Source organism: Antechinus flavipes, chromosome 1, assembly GCF_016432865.1.
Source record: "Antechinus flavipes isolate AdamAnt ecotype Samford, QLD, Australia chromosome 1, AdamAnt_v2, whole genome shotgun sequence".
Taxonomy (NCBI): domain Eukaryota; kingdom Metazoa; phylum Chordata; class Mammalia; order Dasyuromorphia; family Dasyuridae; genus Antechinus; species Antechinus flavipes.
Genome location: NC_067398.1, coordinates 611,261,376 through 611,285,271, shown reverse-complemented (window position 1 = coordinate 611,285,271; position 23,896 = coordinate 611,261,376). Strand labels below are relative to the sequence as shown.

Below are 23,896 nucleotides of genomic sequence, written 5' to 3'. Positions count from 1 at the left end.
TAATAAAATTGTACAATACAGAAATCTTAAGCATATAGTAATAATGTATATTTATTGAAAAGTCAATTATAATTTTCATATTTATAGTTCATAATATAACTATAATAATGCAAGGGATATTATTTCATTCTTAATTCTTGTGTCTTGAGCACCTAACATAGAGCTTGAGCTTCATCTATAGTACCTAAATCTATGTTTATTTATTTATTTATTTATTTTTTTGCTGAGGCAGTTGGGATTAAGTGACTTGCCCAAAGTCACACAGCTAGGAAGTGTTAAGTGGCTGAGACCAAATTTGAACTCAGGTCCTCCTGACTTTAAGACTGGTGCTCTATCCACTGCCACGTAGTGTCCCATAAATCGATATTTATTTATAAATTATCTTAAATATTTATAAATACTTGATTAATTCCGCGCTATTCGGGAGAAGTAATGTCCAATAAGAATGATGGGTTAGGGAAAGACATAACGTTTTTTTTGCCTAGAGGTAAAAGAAGTGTCCTTAGAGTGCATCAAATTTGTAACCGAAGTCTAGTTTGCATGGAGCACAGGATGATGGAGTGTTTGAAAGGGTGATATTTCATAAAAGTGGAGATTCCACAATCCACCATAAACTTAATTTTTTAAAAAAGATGACTATATGTCAATATAATTGGTTTCCTTTGCAATCTTGTGTATTTTATCTTATGCATTTAAAAACATTCCGAGAAGAGGGGCACCATTCTCGACAACAAAAAAAGGTAAAATGCTCCTTTAAGTCCAATTCCTTCTTTTTACAAACTAGGAAATTGAGATTCAGAGAGGCCATCCTGGCCTTTCTCTTTATTCCCGGCAGAAAATGAGGGAGGGAAGCACCCAACGGATAATTTCCAGGGCCTACCAGCAAGTGGGGGCACAAGGAGGTTTTCCCTTCACAAGAAATCCTCCCTAATTTTGCCAGGAAACAGCTGCTCAAACCTCTCCCCGCCCCGGAAGTACGTCTAGCAGGGGCCTGCGCTACTTTGGCGCGCTTTTGAAAGAGCCCCTTCCTGTTTTGGTCGCAGCTTGCACTTGTTCAGGGGCCAGTTTGTGTTTTGCAAACGCCTTCTCCTTTGGCCCGTTTGCATCCTTCTTCCCCGGACCCCGGCTACCGGCAGCAGAGATGCGCACCCGCGAGGAGGTGGACGCGACGCTGCAGATCGCGAAGCTGAACCCCTCGGAGCTGCTCCCCGCCGTGCACTGTCTGAGCTTCAGTCCCGGGGCCAGCGGTGCCACGGCCGGAGACTTCTGCCTGATGGAGCTCGAGCCTGCGCTCTGCCAGCAGCTGGAGGCGGGGCACAGGTAGGACTCGCCCACTCTCTGGATGGAGACTTAGGACCGGTCTTCTTCTCGTCCTTGGTGATGTTTAATTGGACTCAAGTTCTTGGACGTAAGCTATTGTAATTGTCCATTCCTGGCCGAAATAATGCTGTAGCACTTAAAAATACATATGACATTCTCATTCTCCCTCCCACTGATCTCTCTCCCATTGAACAAGAAAGAAAAAGTTGTGCACTACCCAGCAAAACAAAGTCCTACGTTGGCCATGGTGGAGAATATATGTCTATTTCTGCCTTTTAAATTCATCATCTTTCAGCCAGGAGATGAGGGGAAGGACAAAAGGGAAAGGAGAAAACGTTCTTTAAGCGTCTGCTCTGTGTCAGGCACCTCGATGAACGTTTTATGAACATGTTCACTTTTTTTTTTAAATTTAATAATAACTTTATATTGACAGAATCCATGCCAGGGTAATTTTTTTTTTTACTACATTATCCCTTGCACTCGCTTCTGTTCCGATTTTTCCCTTCCCTCCCTCCACCCCCTCCCCTAGATGGCAAGCAGTCCTATATATGTTAGAACATGTTCACTTTCAATCCTCACCACGAACCTGTGTCGAATGCCTTCTTCAGTTATTTGGACTTGTGGTTTATACTTGCGCTGATCACGCAAAGTTCTTTTTCTCTACAATGTTCTTTTCATTATTTTCCTAATCCAACATAAATTGTTCCATGTCAACTCAATTGGGGCTGGGACTCAGTTTTAACTTTTCTATAATGCAATGATATTCCAGAACTTTCATGTTTCTCAGTTTGTTTAGCCATTTCTCAGTAGGAGGCACCTCTTTAGTTTCCAGTTTTTTTGTCTACTACTAAAGTGGCAACACTTGGAGCATTTCTGAGTCTCTTTTATCATTTTAGCCTCAGGGCTACCACCTACCGGGGCAGGGAAGCCCCATAGATGAAATTTAGGCCTGGAAAGATTGTGACTTGACTTAGAATAATAAGTACCCAAATCAGGACACAAACACATATTCATATCCCCAAATTCTGTTATTTTCCAGATGATTAAAAGATCAGAGATTTAGAATTAGAAGGGATTTTCAATGCCATCTAGTCCAACCCTTCATTTTAACTACTTGGTAATCTCTCTAATGTCCTACCTTAGAAAGGCACTAAGGCTTCTTTCTCTTTTCTCTATTCCACTGATACTTTTCTTTTTGTATTTCACCTGGTCATTTTTTCCCATTGGCTTTTTTTTTGTTTGTTTCCTATATTTTTCATATTTAACTTATATTGCTAGTCCATCAAAATCGTAAAATAGTGATTTAGATAATCATAGTAGAAAGTGTCAGAAGACCTATCTTCCTATTCCTAATTATAACTTTAGCTTGGGCAACCTCTCTTCATCTGTGGGCAAGTGAGATTTTACACTGACACACACACACATATATACACAAAATGATTTGTAACTGGAAATTGTTATATGCATAAGCTATTATTATAATGACTAAATTTCATAATAATTAATCAACATGTATTGATTGAATGCCTACTGTTAGCTAGGCTAAGGGGATTAAAAAACTTTTCAAAAAGATTACCTTCTAATAGAATTCCTAAGGAGTTTATATTCTTAATAATATTATTAGTATAAAGGCAATATGGAATAGTGAATAGAGAAAGTGTCTGGAAGACATGTTTATTTTATTTTTATTTTTTTGCTGAGGCAATTGGGGTTGAGTGACTTGCCCAGGGTCACACAGTTAGGAAGTGTAAAGTGGCTGAGGTCAGATTTGAACCAATGCTCTTTCTACTGCACCATCTAGCTGTCCCTCGGAAGACATAAGTTTAAAGACAGCCTCTGATTCATAATAGTTGTTACTCTAACAACTATGAGTTTCAGGCAACTCTACCACACTATTTACTACTAGTTCTATTGTGATCTCTGGAATGATACCAAGAGCCTCTCAACCCTCCCCCAATCCCCTAATTAAGGAAACAGATTTTCTTTTTTCCCTTAGATTTTCACAATAATTCATCCTTGTGAAAATAAATGTCCCAGGTTATTAACTTCCACCTGGGAATCTATACAGTTACAGTTGTATTTCAGAATTTACAGTGTTTCTTCCTTTTTTTAAAAATTTTTTAAATGGTGAGGCAATAAGTGATTTGCCCACAATCACACAGCTAGGAAGCGTGAGGTCAGATTTGAACTCAGGTTCTCCTGATTTCAAGGCTGGTGCTCTATTTACTGTATCACTTTAGCTGCCCCTGTTTCTTCCATTTTAAACTAACTAGTAGAATCTTCATGAAATAAATAGTTGAACTGAATTAATTCACCTTTGGCCCCATTGTAAAATAAATGATTACATCTGGGAAACTCAGGTTATAATGGAACTTCTGAAGATTAGGTTCTATATTTGATATGTGGTTAAAATTTTTTTTTTCTTCACTTGAATGTTATGTGGGTCCAACACAAAAGAAAGCTGTAAAGTGGATGCAAAGAAGAACTTGACAAAGGGACATCTTATTCTGTGGAGTTGACACCAGTAGAGCTGCATATGGATGTTAGAATGTTTAATTTCTGCCCTTTATAAAAGGAAGATTTGGAAGGATTTTAGTGCTTAGCTTTCCAGCTTTATGAGAGGGGAGAGGAGGATATGGGTGATTGGAGTCGACTATTCAAAGCTGTTAGCAGCATGATAATGAGAATAAAAGAGGGATAGCTAAGTGGTACAATAAATAAAGTACCAGCTCTGAAGTCAGGAGGACCTGAGTTCAAATCTGGCCTCAGACACTTAACACTTCCTAGCTGAGTGTCCCTGGGCAAGTCATTTAACCCCAATTGCCTCAAGCAAAAAAAGAAAAAAAATTGAAAAGAAAATTTATAGTGAGATTGAAGGGCAGGTAGTTGAGATAGGGTATAGAGTGCTGGGCCTGGAGAGAGGAATCCTTTCAAAATCTGGACTCAGACACTTACTAGTTGTGTCACCTTGGGCAAGTCATTTAAACTTGTTTGTCTCAGTTTCCTTAACTGTAAAACGAGCTAGAGAAGGAAATGATAAATCCCTCCAGTATCTTTGTCAAGAAACTTCAGATGGAGCCATGAAGAGTTGGATACCACCGAAAAATGACAGTAACAGTGATCAGGTTATTAGCAACTTGTTCTTTGAAGTTGAAAACCAAGCAAATTTGTAGATAGAGAATGAATGAATAAATGAACGTGTGTCTGTTATATTTCTATATAAATGGAAATTCTTTCATAGAAATTTTTAGCTGTCTCATGTATGTTTTTCTTTCTTTTGTTTTTAGTCTTGTGATCCGTGGTGACAAAGATGAACAGGCAGTGATTTGCAGTAAAGAGAAAACCTATGATCTGAAAATAGCAGATACTTCAAATATGTTGCTTTTTATACCGGGGTGCAAAACTCCAGATCAAATAAGATCTGAGGAAATACCTCCCAACATAATTCACACTGAGGTATGATTGTTTTCTGCCTTTTTTTGGTTAGGTCAGTAGGCTAATCCAAAACTTTAGATATTATATTTTTAATGTAATAGTAGCTGAGCATTTATTAAGCATCTACTATGTGCTGATACTGTGTTAGAGCCTGAATAGACAAATGTAACAAATCATACAAATTCTTCTCTCAAAGAAAGTGCTTTGTATCCGTCTAGTTTGATCTTTACAATAACTCTATGAGGTGGGTAATAAAGGTATTGCAGATTTCTTTCTTTCTTTTTTTTTTAACTAATGAGAAAATGAAACTCAGAGAATTTAAGTAACTCACCCATAGTTACTCCACTAGGAACTGTCAGAAATGGAATCTAAACCCAAATCTCTTTTCACGTCAAATACACGGTTTTTTCTATTATATTATACTTATTCTATACTTATGAAATCTTCGGAGGATTACAATGGTGAGTTCTTTGATTGAGTTCTTTTTCTCCTGTTTATTATCTGAGTGATCTTGAACAAGTCATGGAGCCTCTCTTAGGCATCAGTCTTCTCATCTGCAAAATGAGGTGATTGCACTTGGTCTTGTCTACCCAGCCTTTCTGCTGGCCTCCAATGTTGCATCTCTGGCTGCTTTTCAGATAACACACTAGATCTCTGCTTGACATATTAAACACAATTTGGCCAAGACAAAACTCATTTCCTTTTCCTCCTACCCCTTCCTTATTACTGTTGGGGACAATACCATCCTCCCTGTCTCTTGGAATCATCCTGGATTCCTTATGTTCTCTCCTCTCCCTCACGCTTCCTTCCAAGCTGTTCCAAGCTGTTTCATGCTGGTAACATCTCTTCAATGTACCCTCTTCTCTCTTCATAATGGATTATGACATCAGGGCTCCTGGTGGGTCTGCTTGCCCCAAGTCTCTCCTCATTCCAGTGCATCTTCTGTGCAGCCACTGAAATGATTTTCCTAAAGGTCAGGTCCAGCTGTGTTACTTTGCCATGTTCAGTGGCTCCCTATCATCTTCAGGAACAAATAGAATACACTGTGTGGCATTCAAAACCCTTTGTAAGTCAGCCTCCTCCTTCCTTTCTTTTTATACTCTTCAATCCTGGACCTTGGCCTCCTGGCTGTACCATGAACAAGACTGTAACTCTTGCTCCAGGAATTTTGTCTGTCTGTCCACCACACTTGGAAGGTTCCCCTTTTTTAACTTGCCTATTGACTTCTCTGGCTTCCTTTAAGTTCAACTAAAATCACATCTTTTATGGGAAGCCTTTCCCAAATCTTCATAATTCTAGTATCTGCCCTCTGTTCATTATTTCCTATTTATGTTTTATATATATATTGCTTACTATATATTTGTTTACATGTTATCTCCCCCATGTAAGTTCCATAAAGATAAGAACTGTCTTTTATGACTTTTTGTATCCCCAACTCTTAGCAAAGTGCCTACAGTGTCCAACATATAATAATAATAAAAATAATAACTAACATTTATATAGTAATTACTATGTACCAGGCACTGCAATAAGCACTTTACAAATATTATATCATTTAATATTCACATTTACAATTGCAGGGGAGGTTGGTACTATTGTTATCCCCATTTTATATATGAGGAAACTGAGGTTAGTGACTTGCTCAGGGTCACAGAGCTAGGAATTATCTGTGGCTAGATTTGATCTAAGGCCTTTCTGATGCTAAGACTAGCATTTTATCCATTACCATCAAGCTGCCTTGCTAAGCACTTAATAAATGTTTATTAATGAATCAATCAATCGATTGATCTATGCTCCCTTCCATCTGTAAATTCTATAATATTAGGAAGATTATTAGCTTCTTTGAAATTTCCTTGTTTGATGGGATCTCTGCTTTTTAAAGAGTTCAAATTAGGGAAAGAAAAAGTAACTTTTTTTCTCTAAAGTGGAAGGCTGGCTTTTAAGTAACTCATTTAGAAAAACAAACAGATCTGATTTTAGTTATTTCTCTATGGAAGTGTTTTGAAGGGAGATACCTTTATATTGTAGCTACTGAATTTTGGAAAAGCTTGTGAGAGTGGAAAAATATAAAAATTATGCTTTTTTAAAAAAGAGAACATTGTTTCTTTACTTTAAACTCAAGTGGATTAAATTTTATAGCTAAATGTGGCTAGTTTTTAATTACTTTGGAACAAAAGGCTCTATGTCACCATTAAACAGAAGTCTCTGGCCTGTCTACATTGGCCACACAGAATATTCTATTGAGAAGATTCAGCATTACTCAGATAAATAAGCTCAATATAATTTTGGTTGAGATCCTTAACAGCCAGCAGGAGTCATTATTCGCGAATGAGACAAGCCAGCAAATCGAGAACTGATTGTATTAAACATATTAATGGCCTAGAAAAAAAAAAAAAGACAATGGGGAAGTTTCAGTGATTCGTATGAAATTACTGGAAAAGAGGGACTTCCAAGTCTTATTTTACTTCTCTTAAGGGTAGATCCTTTCAGATCATTCACATTACTTTTCTGGGAACCAGTGTAATGTGGTGGAACTATGACTTTCTTGGGATTTGTTTCTTTTAATAAAATGTATATAATGATTGCTACCAATTTGGCTTTACTCCTTGAAACTCCTTAACTCACAAGATTATAGATATAGAACTGGAAGGGACCAAAATCTCACCCTTTCTTGGGACAGCAAAGGGATCCAGTGAACACAAAGTTGGACCTGGAGTCAAGAAGACTTTGCAGATACTTACTAGCTGTGTGACACAAGTTACTTAACTTCTGTCTGACTCAGTTTGGCAACTGTAAAATATGAATAAAAATACTGCCTATCTTCCAGAATTGTAGTGAGGATCAAGTGAAATAATATTGGTAAAACACTCAGCATAGTACCTGGTATGTACAATAGGTACTTAATAAATGCTTGTTATTTTCCCTTGCTCTCTATGTCTTAAAAACCTTCTCTTTATTCTTTAGTTTTCCTAATAGCTAATCCCTTGCCACAGCTAAGGTCTCCAATGCATTTTATATATGTTAACTAATTTGATCATTTTGTTTAGTGTTTCTCCTTTTATTCAAGTCTTCCCAATTTTTCTTCCCCATATGCTACTCCTGGCCTTTGTCATAATTCCTGTGTCCTTTTATTCTTCTTCACAAATACAGCTTTTTCTATAGCTTGTCTTTCATCTGCTCTGTCTTCCAAAGTCATTAAACTTTCACCTTTGTCTAGTAGGACCTCCAAGCAGCTCTCTGAAAAAGGCAAAAGATCTGAGCTGTGTTTTTTGGCCATTATGAAAATAAAGAGGGAAATCCAAAGGGGAAAGTCACCATTTTTCACTAGGGTCCTCTCTTCTTACCTCCCTTGTCCCTTCAATTATTCCTCATGGTTTCTTGAATCCTCATACTTCTAATTACCCTCCTTCAGAGAGAATCTAGTTCATCAGCCTCCTTTTTAAAAAAAAATAGTATTTTATTATTTTTTCAATTACATGTAAAGACAGCTTTTAATATTCATTTTTAATAGAATTTTGAGTTCCAAGTTTTCTCCCTCTCTCCTTCCTTTTCATTTTCCCTTTCTAGGATAGTAAGCAATTTGATATAGGTTATATATGTGCGATCATGTAAACCATATTTCCATATTAGTCATGTTGTAAAAGAAAAAAACAATGAAAGGAAAAAAAAACATAAAAAATTAAAGTGAAAATAGTATGCTTCAAACTGCATTCAGTTCTCCATTCAGTTCTTTTTCTGAATATGGATAGAATTTTCTCTCATGAGTCTTTTGGAATTTTCTTGAATCATTGATGGCTAAAAGGAGATTAGACTTAGGGCCATCATAGCTGATCATTGTACAGCATTGCTATTATTATATACAATGTCATTTTGATTCTGTTCACTTCATTTTGCATCAGTTTATGTAAGTTTTTCCAGGTTTTTCACCAGCTTCCTCCTTAAGATATAGCACTGAAACAATTGATTTCAACTGTCTTTTTAGCATCTATAAAAATTCTGTAAAAGTCTTCCCTAATATCATTTATAATTCAGTCCCTAATGAGATAAGACTGTAGTCTAGATATCCTTCTTTTATGCAGGTCATATTTTTGAAATCATTTTTTTGATTTAAATTTTAAAAAAAGTTTTATTATTGTCTGTTGTTTTTACATCTTTTCTCTTAGAACCTCCATTCTTCCATTCTTTTAACAAAAACAACAACAAAATATGATTTTATAAGACTATAGGATCATAGATAGATCTGGAAAAAACCAGAAGCTATTCTAGACTAGAAGCTAGTCTAACTTTTTCATTTTATAGACAAGGAAATTGAAGCTCAGGGAGGCTAAAGAGCCCAACCCACGTCATATAGGTAGCAAGCACAATTGAAGACTCTTCATGGGAACTGATGGCCTGTCATACAGAGTAGTTATGTGAAACTCAATAAACATATATATACCTTTCTATCCCAAATATTAGAAATAATTTAGGTGTCTTTCTTCTTGATTCTCTGGTATTTGTTTATTCATAGATATTTTCTTTCTTTTTTGATTTTATTTGATATATTTCATATATTATAGTATAAATTTTTTTTAATACTTTTTAAATTATAGATCTTTGGTTTTGCTAACAATTATTGGGAATTAAGAAGATGTAGGCCAAAATTAAAGAAACTGAAGAAACTTTTGATGGAAAATCCATATGAAGGGCCTGATGCTCAAAAGGAAAAGGACTCAAATTATTCAAAAGTAAGATCTCTGAAATTCATTTGTTCAGTTGATGTTTTCAGAATATAAATGAAATTTATTTTGCATATTAATAAATGAAATGATAGTTTAACAGGAACATAATTAATTTGAGTTTTTAAAAAAGTATCTCTTGGGGAAAAGTATTATGTAAATGAACAGTCTTATAAATATATCAAAATTGATTTAAGGAAATGTGGAATAAAAATTAAATTAGAATGAGACTGTTTTTGTAAGAAATGCTTTTTAAAAAATGCAGTTTAAAATTAAAAGCTCTAGTGTCATACTAGAATTTTTTGTTAGCAGACATTTCTTCATGATTTTGTATTTTTAGCAGTCTTTCCTTATTACCCACAAAGCAAAGTAAAATTGTATCATTGGTCCAATTAAATTAAATAAATCTATTTTTGGTATCCATACCAAAGGTTGCAAAAGAAATTCTGGAAAACAGCATCAGATTGCATGTGTGAGGCTCACTTACCCATTTTTGCTTTGCAGTATACAATGGCAGATTTTCTTGATCAAATTCAGGCAAGCGAGGAGGAAATCATGGCCCATTTACAAGTTCTACATGCCTGTGAAATTGGAGGTAGTATAATTTGTTTTTATCATAAAAAGCATTAGGAAATGAAGAGGCATTATAAGAGGTAGAGTCCAGGGACTTCTACATCTTAAATGCCATTTTTGGATTTCAGAGTGACAGTAACAGTGGTGGGGGATGTCTGTGTTTTGGTTGTATCATTTATTCTAATTCACAAAAGGAGTCTTGAGCAGGGATTATTTCTTTTGGTTTCAATTAAGTGCTTGGCACTTAGTTCTTTAAAAGTGCCTATTGATAGACTGGCATATATAATATTTAGTGGATAAAACTCAGCCTCTATTCTGTGGCCATGACTGCTTACAGAGTTTGTTATTGTTTAATTGAATAGATAAATGATTTAGTAGTGATAGAGTTTCCAGATTAATTCCTCTCATTTTAGTTTATTTGCAGTTCTGTTTGCACTGGCTACCTGGTATTTGTAGAATGCACCATTTCCTCTTGGATTCCCAGGTTCAAGTTTTAGTTTCTTCATGAACTTTTCCCTAGTCTTTCAAACTTTTGAGGAACCTTGTTATTTTCTACCTTGTTATACATTTTTGTATATACTCCCCATTAGAATGTAAAATCCTTGGGGACAAGGACATTTCATTTTTTTGTTTTTGTATTCCTAGAGCTTTAGTACAATCCCTCGCACTTTAGTAAATACTTTATAGATATGTTTAATTGTTTCAAATACATATATATTTTGTCACTAATTAGTAAGTATCCCAAAACTGGTTAATGTGTGATAAACTTCTTCTTTGGTGCTATGTAGTCATTTGCTTTGTGAAATGGATTTTTTCTTCATTAAAAATATTTAATACATTTTTAATATTTTGATTCATTCCTGCCTTTAAGAGCACACACTTAAGCAGGGCTTTGCAGCTTAAAAATATTTTCCTCATGTTTCTGAGGTAGGTGGTAGGCATATTGTTACTAACCTCCCCCCACCCTTTACTGATAGGAAAACTGAGGCTCAGAGATTAAATACCTTGTTCATGATCACAAGATTAGTAAATATCAATGCTGAGTCTCAAATTCATGACTTTCTATTCTTGATTCTAATGTGCCAGATATTCTGTGTGAAAAATGACTAGAGTCATTGTTTAGGATTGTATTTGTTTGAAAGAAAAAGCAGCTCAGGGTAGTAGGTAGAATATTAGACTTGAATTAGGAAGATTTGAGTTCAAATACTGCCTTAGATACTTAGTAGCTTTTTTAATCTGGAAAAATTATTTAGCTTCTCAGCCTGTTTCCCTATCTGTAAAATGGACATAATAATATTTGCTTTCTAGGGGTGTTATGAGAGTTAAATGAGATAACATATGTAAAGCACTTTGAAAATTGTAAATAATTATATAAATATTATTATTATTATCATCATTATTATTTTCAATAATAAGTATGTAAACAGTATGTAAACAGAAATAGAAGAAACCTAGAGATAATCTAATTCATCCTTTTCTCTCCCCCCCCCCCCCCCCCCCCCCCCCCCCAGTTTTACCAGGAAATGGACCCAGGGAGGTTGTTCAAATTCTGTTTTTTTTTTTTTGTTTGTTTGTTTGTTTGTTTGTTTGTTTTTTGTTTTTCCTGTTAAAAGAATATAAACTTCTTGGGAGTAGAGACAATGTCACAAAAAATGTGCAGCCTCCATTAATTAGCACCTATGTTAAATGCTTAATATTTTTCAAATGGAATATTTTTGCCCCAGAATCACTGAGCTAGTATGTAGTACAGCCAAGAGATTAATCTAGCTGGTCTGATGTCCAAATCCAGGGGCCTTTCTGCTCTTCTTCTTCCATACTGCCTCTTTATACTGACATCTGTTCTTGTGATTTAGCTGTGTTTTTTTCCCTTTTTAGTTCTTTTTTCCCTACTTAGTGTTTAGTTAGGGAACCTATGAAGTACAACTTGAGTTGTGCTTGAGTAGGTTTCTGCCTGCCTTCTTTGCCTGCCCCATGTCAGCATGCTGCCTCTGCTATTAAACTATACGCATGGATCATGAGGGTTGGACTTGTCTTGGATAATTAGATTTTATATCTGCTTTGGGGTTTCTGAAAGAGTTTATAATCTCACAAAGGCCAGTTTCAAAGAATCTGATTAAAACTACTGACACAACATCAAAGTTAATTAGAAACAACTTCTTAACACCTAACCTCTTCTAATGCTAGCTCCTTAAAAACATTAACTTGTCTAAACTCATTTAGTGAGAGGGGCAGAAAGGGCTGCATGGTGCTAACAGGCTGAATACACTGGTGTTCCTTTCAGAATTCTGAACAGTTTTTAAAAATGCAGTGAAAATACATTTATGTAGGATCCTTTTAAATTTAGGGCCTGAAGAATGTCAGGACTTTAGAGAAGGTGGAATTGTATTCTACTTTCCCTACACCCTGATTTTGAATTTATTGAACAAATTTGTTCTGAGACATCTGGGTGGCAATGATAGAGTGTTGGGCCTGCAGTCAGGAAGACCTGGGTTCAAATTGAGCCTCAGACTAATGATGATAATGATAACAATAACATATATGTAGTTGTGCCATATGCCAGGTACCATACTAAAAATTTTACCGTTATTATCTCATTTGATTCTTACAACAGTCCTAAGAAATAAGTGTGATTATCTCTATTTTACTTTTGAAGGAACCGAGACAAATAGAGGTTAAATGATTCAGGCAGGGTCATACTGCTAATCTTTTGATTCGTGTGTAATTTGGTTTTGAAGCAGTGTTGCATGGATCCATCTGCCTCCCTCTGTCTTTCAGAATCATTGCATTTCAGTGGCAGGTAAGAACCAGGATGACTGGTGATGACTTGAGATATAGTGGATTGCTTTGGTATCTTACTGCTAGTAAGGATCGAATTTGAGCTTGAATTCCTTTCTCTAGGCCTGACTCCCTATTCTGTGCCACCATCTCACTGCCTGTGTGACCTGCTCAAGGTCACTTAATTTTTGTCCTAGTTTCCTCAATCTGTAAAATAATGTAAAAATATGTAAAATAATAATAGCACCCATCTCCCTGAGTTTTCTTGAGGATCAAATGAGATGTTTATAAAGTGCTCTACACAGTTCCTGTTTTTATTTTTCTTTCTTAGAAATGATTAGGTCATTTTTGTTTTTCTAACAGTAGTGATAGGTTTGTACTGCTTCTTGTAATAGTCTCTTGAAGATGCATGATGTGGGTAGAATGCTAGATGTAGATTCAGATGACCTAAATTCAAATCCTTCCTTAGAGACTTACTAGATGTGTGACTCTGGGCTAAGCCTTTGATCTTTCTAGGCATTAGTTTATTTGTATATTGAGAGAATTGAACTTTAGCTTCTAAAATTTCTTCTAGCTCCAAATGTAAGATTTTAGAAATTAGACTTGTTATTTTTTTTTTTTTTTTACTTTTAAAAATTCTTTTCTATCTATTGTCTGTTCTTTCATTGTGGCATCATTAGAGTAATATTGGACTTGGAATTAAAGGATTGTCATTTGAATCCTGACTTATTACTTCTGTGATCTTGGGAAGGTCACCTTTTTGAGTCTCAAGTCTCAGTTTATTCATAAATAAATGAAGAGGGTTAAATTTTGTTAGGGAGAGGTTTAATACTCCCATCTCAGTCACTCATTCATCAAAGCAGAATGGGTAGGAAGAAGTCCTTAATCAAATTAAAGGATCATTCAATGAAGACAGATACAATCACACAGGATACAGGCAAGTCTTATGATTGACTTGTAGACTCAGAGGTACCTCCAGTTTATACCGCAAAACCAAGCCAGTTTGGAATTCTTGATTCCAGGGACATGCCAGTCTGGTGGTGCAGGAACATCAGTCATACCTGGGAGAGAATGGAACGCTCTCCCCATGGTAATCTGTGTTCAGGAGATCCATAAGAGGCTCCCTGAGTGACCAGAGGCTGTAGTATTCACCAGTAGAGCAATAATAGCTAGCAACAAAGGAAGTGCCTGCGATGAACATGGATTTCCGATAGCCAAGGCCAGTGATAGCTTTAGTAAGACCCTTTCTTCTAGAGAGAAGTGTCAATAATGAACGAGTCCTCAGAGCACCAGAGAGCTATTCCTTACTTCTGGTCCATACTAAAGTGCAGGAGATCTGGGTTCTAATCTTAGTTCTCCCAGTAAGGGACTAGTTTAGTGACCTTAGGTAAGCTACATTCTTTGTTGGTAGTTATTTATCAAAAAAGGAAAGATGACTTACCTTACCTAACACAGTTATGAGCATCTGATGGATTATTTTTCATTGATGTCAGTACTTCCAGCAAAGTAGGCTTTAACAAACTTTTCTATCAAGCCCCTCTTCAATTGACATATTGTGGGCTAAAGGTGACTGTGCTGTTTCAATATAGTGCTGGACCTGCTTTATTGACAGATCCAGAAGCAGGCAATGCAGGCATTGTCTCTTATCCTGAGACCTAGCTAACCAGAGAGGAACTTATAACTATGTGATGAATTTTTTGATGTATAAATATTTGATGTATGCCATTAAAATGAATAGAGGGAAAAGTCTTTTTGATATAAAATGTATTCCTGATATTAATAGGTTACTGGAGAAGCCTTGAATTTGATTATGAGATGAAACTCTTAAATCACATAACCCAACTTGTGGATTCTGAATCTTGGCCTTTTAATAGAGTTCCTTTAACTATCTGTCTTCAGGAACTTGGACCATTGGAACCAGAGTGAGTAGTATAAATGTTTGATATCTACAAGATTTCTTCCTAAATGGAAACATAAAAGTCAAGCTATAAAATATTTTGAAAATTTTCAAATTTGGGTAAATTGAATTTTATGTATAAGTGAAAGGAATTTTGAACTTTGCAATTTCTTAACTAACTAGGAATTTTGCTATAATTTGTACCAAGGATTTCTTTTATGGTAATTGGTATAGCATAAAGACGTATTATATATAATTTCTTATGATAGCCTTGATAATTGTATGTGCTTAAAGTTATTATTCATAATTAAATGCTACTTGTTATTATAAAGCCCAAATTTTACATCTTAGTTTCTGTTTGGGGGTGATAAAGATTCTCATAAAAATGCATAAATAGATTGATGGATACCTTTTCAACTTATATTTCTAATTTTTTCAGGAAAATGATAGAGCACTGTCTTGAATGTTATGGAAAGAAATATATAGATGAAGGTAAGATTTGGTAAGAAAGATTTACCTTCAAGTTAAGAAGATAACCTTGATATTTGATAACCTTTTGCAAATTCTGTATAGTATCAATGCAAGGAAAGCAAGTGAGATAAGGAGTTAAGTTTGATTTGAGAAAGAACTTTGAATAGAAAGAAAACATAACGAGTTTGAATAAGATCTGAAGTAAGTTGTTTTTCTTTCTTAGGTGAAGTTTATTTCGAATTAAATACTGATAAAATATGCAGAGCGACAGCACAGATGCTATTACAGAATGCAGTGAGATTCAATCTCTCTGAATTTCAGGAAGTGTGGCAACAAAGTGTTCCTGAAGGAATGACAACTAGAATGGATCAGCTGAAGGTAATGTCATAATCTGATGACTTTTGTAATTTGATTTTGTAATTCTGCAATTTGATTTTCATAATTTGTATGTATTTATATAAGTATTTTGAATTTAACAAATACCAACTGTCATTAACATTTCTAAAGTAGAAAATAAAAAAGGAGGATGTTACTTAAAACTATTATGTGCAGCTTGCTTTCCTTTTTAATTATATAATAAATTAAACATGTAATTTTCAAAGCTGCCCTGCTTGTCTGTGTTTCCTTCTGGTTTTCCTTCTGTTCTCTTCTGTGCATTTAAAAATGTTCCACTGACCCATTTTTCCCTCCCTCCTTTTTTTCTTGATTTCTTTCTCCCTTCTTCTCTCTTTTGATTGCACTCCTCTAATCTTTCCCTTCTCTCATTGGGAAACAAAATAGTAAAATAAAACTTGTGTAACAAATATGCATGTCAAGTAAAATAAATTCTGCTTTGGCTATATTAAAAAACATGTTCAAACCATAAATCCAAAAGAATAATATTATAAAACATATTATCCAAATCTAGATAAAGAGGTAATGGGCTCAGAGTGCAGTGAAACATTTTCTTTTATTTTCTTTCTTTCTCCTCTCTTTTTTTCTTTCTTCTTGCTTTCTCTTTCAGATGTAGCTAAATGGAAATTTGTTTTGCATAATTGCTTTCTCAGTGAATGGGGGAAGTTGTGGAGGAGGAAGGGAGAGAGAATTTACAACCAAAAATAAAATAAAATTGACTTCTAAAAAAAAAAATGAAAAAAAAAGTTAAGCAAAATCTCTATGTGTGCACACATCTTATTCTGTACTGAGTGCATTACCTCTTTCTGAAGAGGTGAGTAGCATGTATTATTATTTCTCTGGAATTTCATACACAATTTAAAGGATTCTGATCCTTACATTTTCTTGGAATTTAATTGGCCATTGCATTGATCACAGTTACTAAAATTTTCAAGATAGTTTTTCTCTATAACGTAATTTTATAAAGTATTTTCTTGGTTTTGCTTTCATCTTGTATTATTTTATATAAATCTTCCTAAGTTTTTTGAAACCAATTTTTTCATTGTGTCTTATGGTGAAAGAGTTTAATAATTTGAAAGATTTTTGTTATCAAATGAAACAAAATTATATGGCTAAATTTTGAGGAAAAAATTTTGGTTTTGTACTTTTAAATTGCATATAGAAGCCTTTATCATAAAAAAAATTTTAAGGTGATATCTACAAGCAATTCACATCAAACAAATAGTTTGTTGAAGAAGAGTTTTTTTGGTAAATTATTGGTTTGGAACTTATTGGAATTCGCAATAGCAAAAAATTTTATAAAATGGTGGTTTCATGAAAAACAAAATAGTATGTAATCAATTGGTTGAATATTTGGGCATTGACATATTTGGTTTTTGTAACTTAAAACAGGAAGAAGGGAAAAGGGAACAAGCAATAACAGGCTCTGTACTAGATGCTTTCTGAATATTACTTGATAGTTGCATTGGAAAAAAAGCTAATTTTAAAGTTAGGACCTGGGTAGGAATCCCTACACACTACCTTTGTGAACTTGCGCAAAGACCCCATTTTCCTCATCTGCTAAATGAGGGGTTCAACTAGATTACCTTCAAAGGCCCTTCTAGTTTTAAATCTATGATTAATGCCTGACAGTGATTGTAATTTTCACTTTTTGTTACATGTTCTAATTCCTAGATTTTTCTTGATTGAAGCCTAGACTTGTAAAATCTCAGAGTTGGAAATGATTTCAGAAATTTTCTAGTCCAAGTCATAATTGAACAAGAATGCTCTTTATAACATATTAGACAAGTTGATCTAGCCTCTGCATGAATATCTTTAGCAAGGGGAATTGACTTCCTCCCAAGTCAACTTTCATTCTTAGGAATTTGGGGATAGCTTTCATTCTTAGGAAATTTTCCTGATATCTAAGCCAGGTTGCCTAATCGTCTACCTTTTATTCCTAGTTTACTTCTAGTTTCATGTTACTGTCAACAAGCAAAAATGAAGTCTAATGCTTCATCACTTAGAGACAGCTACTATATCCCACTTATGTCTTTTCTTCTTTAAGGTGAACATCTCTTCTTTTATTTGGGCCTAATATGGTAGGTTCATCCTGATCACTTTCCTCAAATGGGGCATCAGAACAAACAGTTCTGAGATGTGATTTGAGTAGTACAGTGAATAGCCAAATTACCTCTAATTGTGAACACTGGGATTCTTTAATATAGCAGAATTGAGTTTTTATTCTCCTCTTGATGCCCTCCATTATACTTCCAGATCCTGGGTTTCCTCAGCACAAATATAACTCTTAAAAACCATGCTACTTGATTCTCCAATCCTTCTTTTACCTATTCTGTCCTTTTGAATTTGAATTCTGTCCTTTTATCTTTTCAGAACCATAGTTTAATTATTACATTGTCTCAGTGATTATTGTGACACAACATTAAATAAGTGTCTTGAAATTAGGAACTCTTTTCTTTCATCTTCCTAATAATACCTTTTATGTCTGGTTTTTGTTGTTGTTTTTAATTGACTGTTCAGTGGATGTTGCCTTGTGCATTTCTGGGTTGTTCTATTGAGATAAAAGTCTGCCTAAGTATACTTCCTCTTCCTTTTTAGTTTAAAGCCCTCTAGACAAATATATTTTTAAAAGTCCTTGTTTAAAGGTGCTTCATTTATGGTCAAGTCAGTCCGATATTTTGAGCCATAGTCCAGAAACAAAAGGATTCTGAAGCAGAGAACTTAAATTCAAAATTCCAGGTTTGCTACTGACTACCTATGTGATCTTAGGCAAATTATTTACTGAGGACTCTCTGGGTCTTGGTTTTCTAAGGTAGATTCAGTGATATTTAGGGTTTCCCTCCAGTTCCAAATTAATAAGAAAAAAATCCTATTTCCAGATTCCATTTAATTCTATTAGCTTTTCTCTTCCCTTACCTTTCATTGACAGCTGTGAAGAAATCATCATCTATACTCCTAAGGCCTTCAGTTTCTTGCCTTATACATTATAATCTTTAGTATAAGTGCTTTCATAATTCCTTCTAGTAGTGTCATTCCTATGAGTCATTATAAGTAGATGATAATTGTCAGGTTTTAGTAGGTTCTCTTGTCACATCCTAGATACATACTCTCAGAAGGCAGCAGGATTCTCTTGTTAATGAGTAGTTGACATTATCACGTCTCCTTTTTTTTTTTTTAATATTTTATTCTATTTTATTTTATTTAATAATAACTTTATATTGACAGAATCCATACCAGGGTAATTTTTTTTACAACATTATCCCTTGCACTCATTTCTGTTCCGATTTTTTCCCTCCCTCCCTCCACCCTCTCCCCTAGATGGCAAGCAGCCCTATATATGTTAGATATGTTACAATATATCCTAGATACAATATATGTTTGCAGAACTGAACAGTTCTCTTGTTGCACAGGGAGAATTGGATTCAGAAGATAAAAATAACCCGGGAAGAAAAACAAAAATGCAGATAGTTCACATTCGTTTCCCAGTGTTCTTTCTTTGGGTGTAGCTGCTTCTGTCCATCATTTATCAATTGAAACTGAGTTAGGTCTCTTTGTCAAAGAAATCCACTTCCATCAGAATATATCCTCATACAATATCGTTGTCGCACTTCTCCTTTTTAAGAAGTTACCTACTACTATTATTGAGTGTGTCTCGTCTGCTAACCTTTAGTAATCATAAGATTAGAGCTGGAAGACACTTTAGAGGCCATCTTGTACTGCACCTTTTATTTTTACAGATGAGGCAGTTTAAGTTGAGAGAGGTTAAGTAATGTGTCCTTAGTCACACAATTAATGTATATCATTATCAGGGACAAGATACAAAGACCAGAGCTCTTTCCACTTTGCCATCTAAGTGTCTCATTTTTTCTCCATAGAATCTATGGATCCATTCTATCAGTTGTAGCCATAGAAATTGGCCTTCTTTCTCAAGAACTTCATCTGTTTTGCTTAGTTCTACATGTTCGGTGATCTTCTGACTTTAGTCTTGTGTCTTTCTCCTACTTTATCTTCCTGGTCAAGATTTCTTTCTGCCTCTTTATATCCTTTTTCTTAATTGCTTTTATATGGAAATCTTTCTTGCAATTTACAAAAGGATGCTTTGGTCTTAAAATTTAGTCTTAGAAAGGTTATTCTGAGCAAAATATTTGTCTTGCAATCCCAGCTAAAAAGCATCCATCTCTGCTCAGAGTTTAGATTGTTCCTCCCAAAAAGAAATCTCAAAGATGGCCTCTTCAGGCCACAGCTACTGAATTCTCCCTGATGACAATAATAGCTTCTAGTTATATGGCATTGTCAGGTTTAAGGCAAAGCCTATTCATCCTTTTAATTCGTTCAATCCTCACTATAACCCTTAATGAGATAGTTGCTATTCTTCCTACTTCTTAAGATCCTTTGTTCTTTGTTCCTGTCAATAACTGCTCTGTATTTTCACTCTCTTTATTGTTAGTAACTTTTCACTTCATTAGAGCTTTGACTAACACACCCAAGTCATCCTCCTCCTGGCTGAATCCCAGATTTCCTTTAGTTTCACTCAGCTTTTTATCCTGTAGCCTTATCATTCTCTAGATCCTCATTAAGTGCCTTACTTCATCCATTGAAAGCATACTCTGTCTCTTTGGCCTCCCTCTCTGATTGTATAGCTCCTTTTAGAATCTCCATTTGAAGACAATGCCCAGGCCACCTCTTTCCTTTCAAGTCTGCTCTCTGCTCCTCTTGCAATGATAACTTCATGAAACCTATGTGAAAATTAGGTTTATTACAAGAAAAATGAATGTGCATGTGGAACCCAAAGAGTTGACAATCTATATAAAAGTTTTCATATTTATTACAGGAAAACAAAGGAAGGAGGAGATAGAAACTAAAGGGGTATGGCATGGGAGTAGAAAGGTGCAGTAAAAGTGAGAAAGGGGCAAAATCCTTCCTGAAGGAGAAGAGCAAGCTGATGGCAAAAGTATTCTTTTCCCTTGGGAACTGCTAGACCTTAAAGATATGTTAATCTTATCTACAAGAGTCCCAGCTGCACAAACTTAGTGCAGACTGTCTGGTGCCTATTTTGACTTCCAAGGACACACAGGATCCAATTTGGGATGCAAAAAAAAAAAAAAAAGTTATCTGTGGAGATGGGGGCTTTCATCCTTGATATATTTAGGTCCTCCTGTGTTCTCTGGGACCATTGTTTCTATAAAATGTGGCAACCCAAAAAGACAAATTCAGGAGACCCTTTAATAGCTTCTAACACTCATCCTCTCTTTTTCAGCTTTCTTTTAAAAGAAACATGTTTTTCTTTACCACAACATATTGTTGTGGTAAAATTCAAGGTAAAAATTCTTCTACCCTAGTAACTTATACTTGAAGACGAAACTATCTATTTGTATATTTTATTCCCAGTGCTTGGCACTATAAGTAGTATTTAATAAGTGCTAATTGGCAGATTGAATCAATCCTTTTGTCTTATGTTTCTTTCATCTGTGGTTACCTAAGTTTTCCCAAATTTCCTCCCCATATTCAAATGATTCCTTATTCAACTGTAGTCCTCTAGCTTCTTTTTCTACCTAAACTTTTCTCAGCAATTCTGTGAGTGGAATCAATAGATTTAGATATTTTTTCAAAAACTACATTAACTTTCAAGCCCTCAACATAGTATTTACAATACTCATTTATCTACATCTGTATCTCCTTTATCTCAGTTATTAAGCTTTTGGTGATGAACCATTCTTGATTTCAGTTCAGGCTATATTCCTCCATATACTCCTTCTTGAAAGGAGTTATTTCTGCCACATTGAACTTTTACTGAGATGAAACTGCCTGTGCTGTCCATTCAACTCATAGGATTTGGCTAAAGCACTTGATGGGCCTGGATACCACTTATACTAGTTTAAAAGTTACCTGAGAAAAAAATCTGTATCACCAGCTTTTTAGTCACTCTGGTTTTTTAGCGATTGTCAGTAGAACTGCTAAATAAGAAAAAAAGCTCTTTAGAAAAGTTTTAGTTTGCCTCCTTCTCCATCCTTTCTTAGCTTCAAGTGCTGCTTTTAAGTTCATCTCAGCTGAGAAATAACTAGTCTGATTGTTGAGTCCTAAATTCAATTGTTATGTTACCGTTTCCTTAGAAGAAACATGTAAGTTACTAGGGTAGTTTTGAGCAAGGACTTGGAGATCAGGAGAATAACAACATTGAGTGGGAATTTCAGGGTTAGTATTATACCTCCTAAAATTTATAGAAAAGAAATCAATGCTATGTCCAGGTTAGTAAGATGAGCCTGAAGAATTTTTAATGGGGCATAAACAAGGATATGGATGAGCACAAGCTACATTGTATCCTCAGCTTATTAAAAAAAAATTTTTTTTTAATACTGGAAGGAAGAGTTCACATAGTAGTAGTCTTGTAGTCTCTTAAGAGTCATCCTGAGCATTGAGAAGCCAAGTGATTTTCTCAGGGTGACACAGTCAGTATGTGTCAGAGAATTTGGACCCTGATGGACTTTTAGGTAGACTGTATGTCCCTTAGACCAAGCTAACTGTTACATATTTAAAATTAAAATTGGGAGGAAATAAAATAAATAAATACATATAAATATGCTTTCCATATTAGAAGTTTTTAGATTTAAAAACTTGACATTTTTATATTTTTGTGTCCATTGTTGTACAAATATAGTTTACCTCTGGATTCTTTTGTAATCAGTAGATAAAAGATATGACCATACAAAATACACATCCAGATCATGTGCAGTTGATGCTAATCCCATTAGAATTTTTTTCTACATTCTTCTATTTACCCAAGACATATTCGTTACTCATGACACATACTAGGAGGAAGATGAAGAGAAGCAAAAGTCGCTTTTTATTACCAGTGCTATTTAAAAGTTCCATGGAATTACTGATAATTTAATAGCAAATAACATCCTAAGTAAATGAGTTAAGTTAAATATGAAATATAAAACCACTTTTTATATTTAAGATTAAAGCAAATCTTTCATTTTTTCTTTATTATCTATAGGGTTTAGCACTCACAGATAAATATACTCGTCCAGAAACTATATTTTTGCTAAAGGTAGATGATTTACCTGAAGAAAATCAGGAAAGATTCAATAGCTTATTCACTCTAAGGGAGAAGTGGACAGAAGAAGATATTGCACCGTATATTCAGTAAGTAATTTATTAAAACTGTATTTTGAGATGTCTGTATCAGTTCAAGTGACCAGGTTGTGGGTAGCTTAATACAAATACAACTTTAGTGATCTGTCATGACCAGTGGTTTATTCAGCTGAAACATATCAAGTATACTCATTCTGAATTAATTACTATTTTTAAAATTTATTTTTGCCAGATTCCTTCTGTTTGGGATAGGGTCTTCCCCCTGCCACAATCCTTTATTTGTAGAAATCTCACTTGCCCTTCAGGGCACAATTCATGTACTGGCCATTTCATGAACTCTGTTGTGATTTGCTTCCAAAACAGAAGGAATTTATTTCTCTGAACTTTTCATATTGTTTTATACCTTTTTCATATACTTCTCATTTTCTTTGAAATTCCTTATTTATGTACATGCCATACCTCTTCTAGATTATACACTACTTGGGTACTGGTACTCTGTATTATCATCATTTGAGAATATTTTTCAGTGTCAGGCAAATATTAAATATTTATTGGCTTCTGAATCACTGTCTTACATTAGTCAATAGAAATTCTGCTTTTAAAGTTTGTACATTTCTCACTAGGTTATGAGACTACCATCAAGGTAGATTTGCTAGGGGAAAACAGTATCATATATTCAAAGATCTGGAAGGGGACTGAAGAACTGTGTATTCTATAATCAACAGTTAATAATGAACATTCTATAATCAGCTACGTAGAGTATCATGCTAATTTTTTTTTTCTTTCCGCAGAGATCTGTGTGGAGAGAAGCAAACAATTGGTGCATTGCTCACCAAATATGCTCGTTCATCAATGCAGAATGGTGTTAAATTTTATAATTCTAGAAGACCTGTCTCTTAAAAGCCAAACATCACATACTTTAGGTGTTGGATGAATTTTTTGTATTTGATGTATTGATATTTTGGTTTTTTTTGTTTTTTGTTTTGGAAATGTTTAAGCATTCTGCTTACCTTCATTTTCATTTTAAATTATTTGAACAATTGTAGGTATTTTTAGGTATTATTAGCAGTACTGCATATATTATTTTATATATAGCAAAGAAAATGACATTTTCCCTATTTAGCATCCCTGTGGTCAAACTCATATGTCACCATTAAACAAGATGATTATCTTTGTGATGATTTAAAAATTTTTTTGGTGAGCCAATCAGAGTTAAGTG

General features: G+C 34.7%; 1 protein-coding gene across 1 annotated transcript; it reads left to right on the top strand.

Annotated features, from left to right (window-relative positions):
- The first annotated feature begins 985 nt into the window (after window positions 1–985).
- DSCC1 (DNA replication and sister chromatid cohesion 1) lies at window positions 986–23,848 on the top strand. The gene is made up of 9 exons (XM_051971028.1): window positions 986–1,320; window positions 4,608–4,776; window positions 9,348–9,482; window positions 9,978–10,068; window positions 14,605–14,743; window positions 15,158–15,210; window positions 15,413–15,567; window positions 22,580–22,728; window positions 23,469–23,848. Exons 1-9 carry the CDS (start codon window positions 1,142–1,144, stop codon window positions 23,575–23,577), a joined length of 1,179 nt encoding a protein of 392 aa, XP_051826988.1. The 5' UTR covers window positions 986–1,141; the 3' UTR covers window positions 23,578–23,848.
- Window positions 23,849–23,896: the final 48 nt, after the last annotated feature.

Excerpts from the sequence above, each read along its gene's own strand:
- DSCC1 (XM_051971028.1), top strand. The coding sequence starts at position 1,142 with ATGCGCACCCGCGAGGAGGTGGACGCGACGCTGCAGATCGCGAAGCTG. Across the intron at positions 9,483-9,977 it reads AGGACTCAAATTATTCAAAA|TATACAATGGCAGATTTTCT; the intron begins GTAAGATCTCTG and ends TTTGCTTTGCAG. Across the intron at positions 15,211-15,412 it reads AAAGAAATATATAGATGAAG|GTGAAGTTTATTTCGAATTA; the intron begins GTAAGATTTGGT and ends TTTCTTTCTTAG.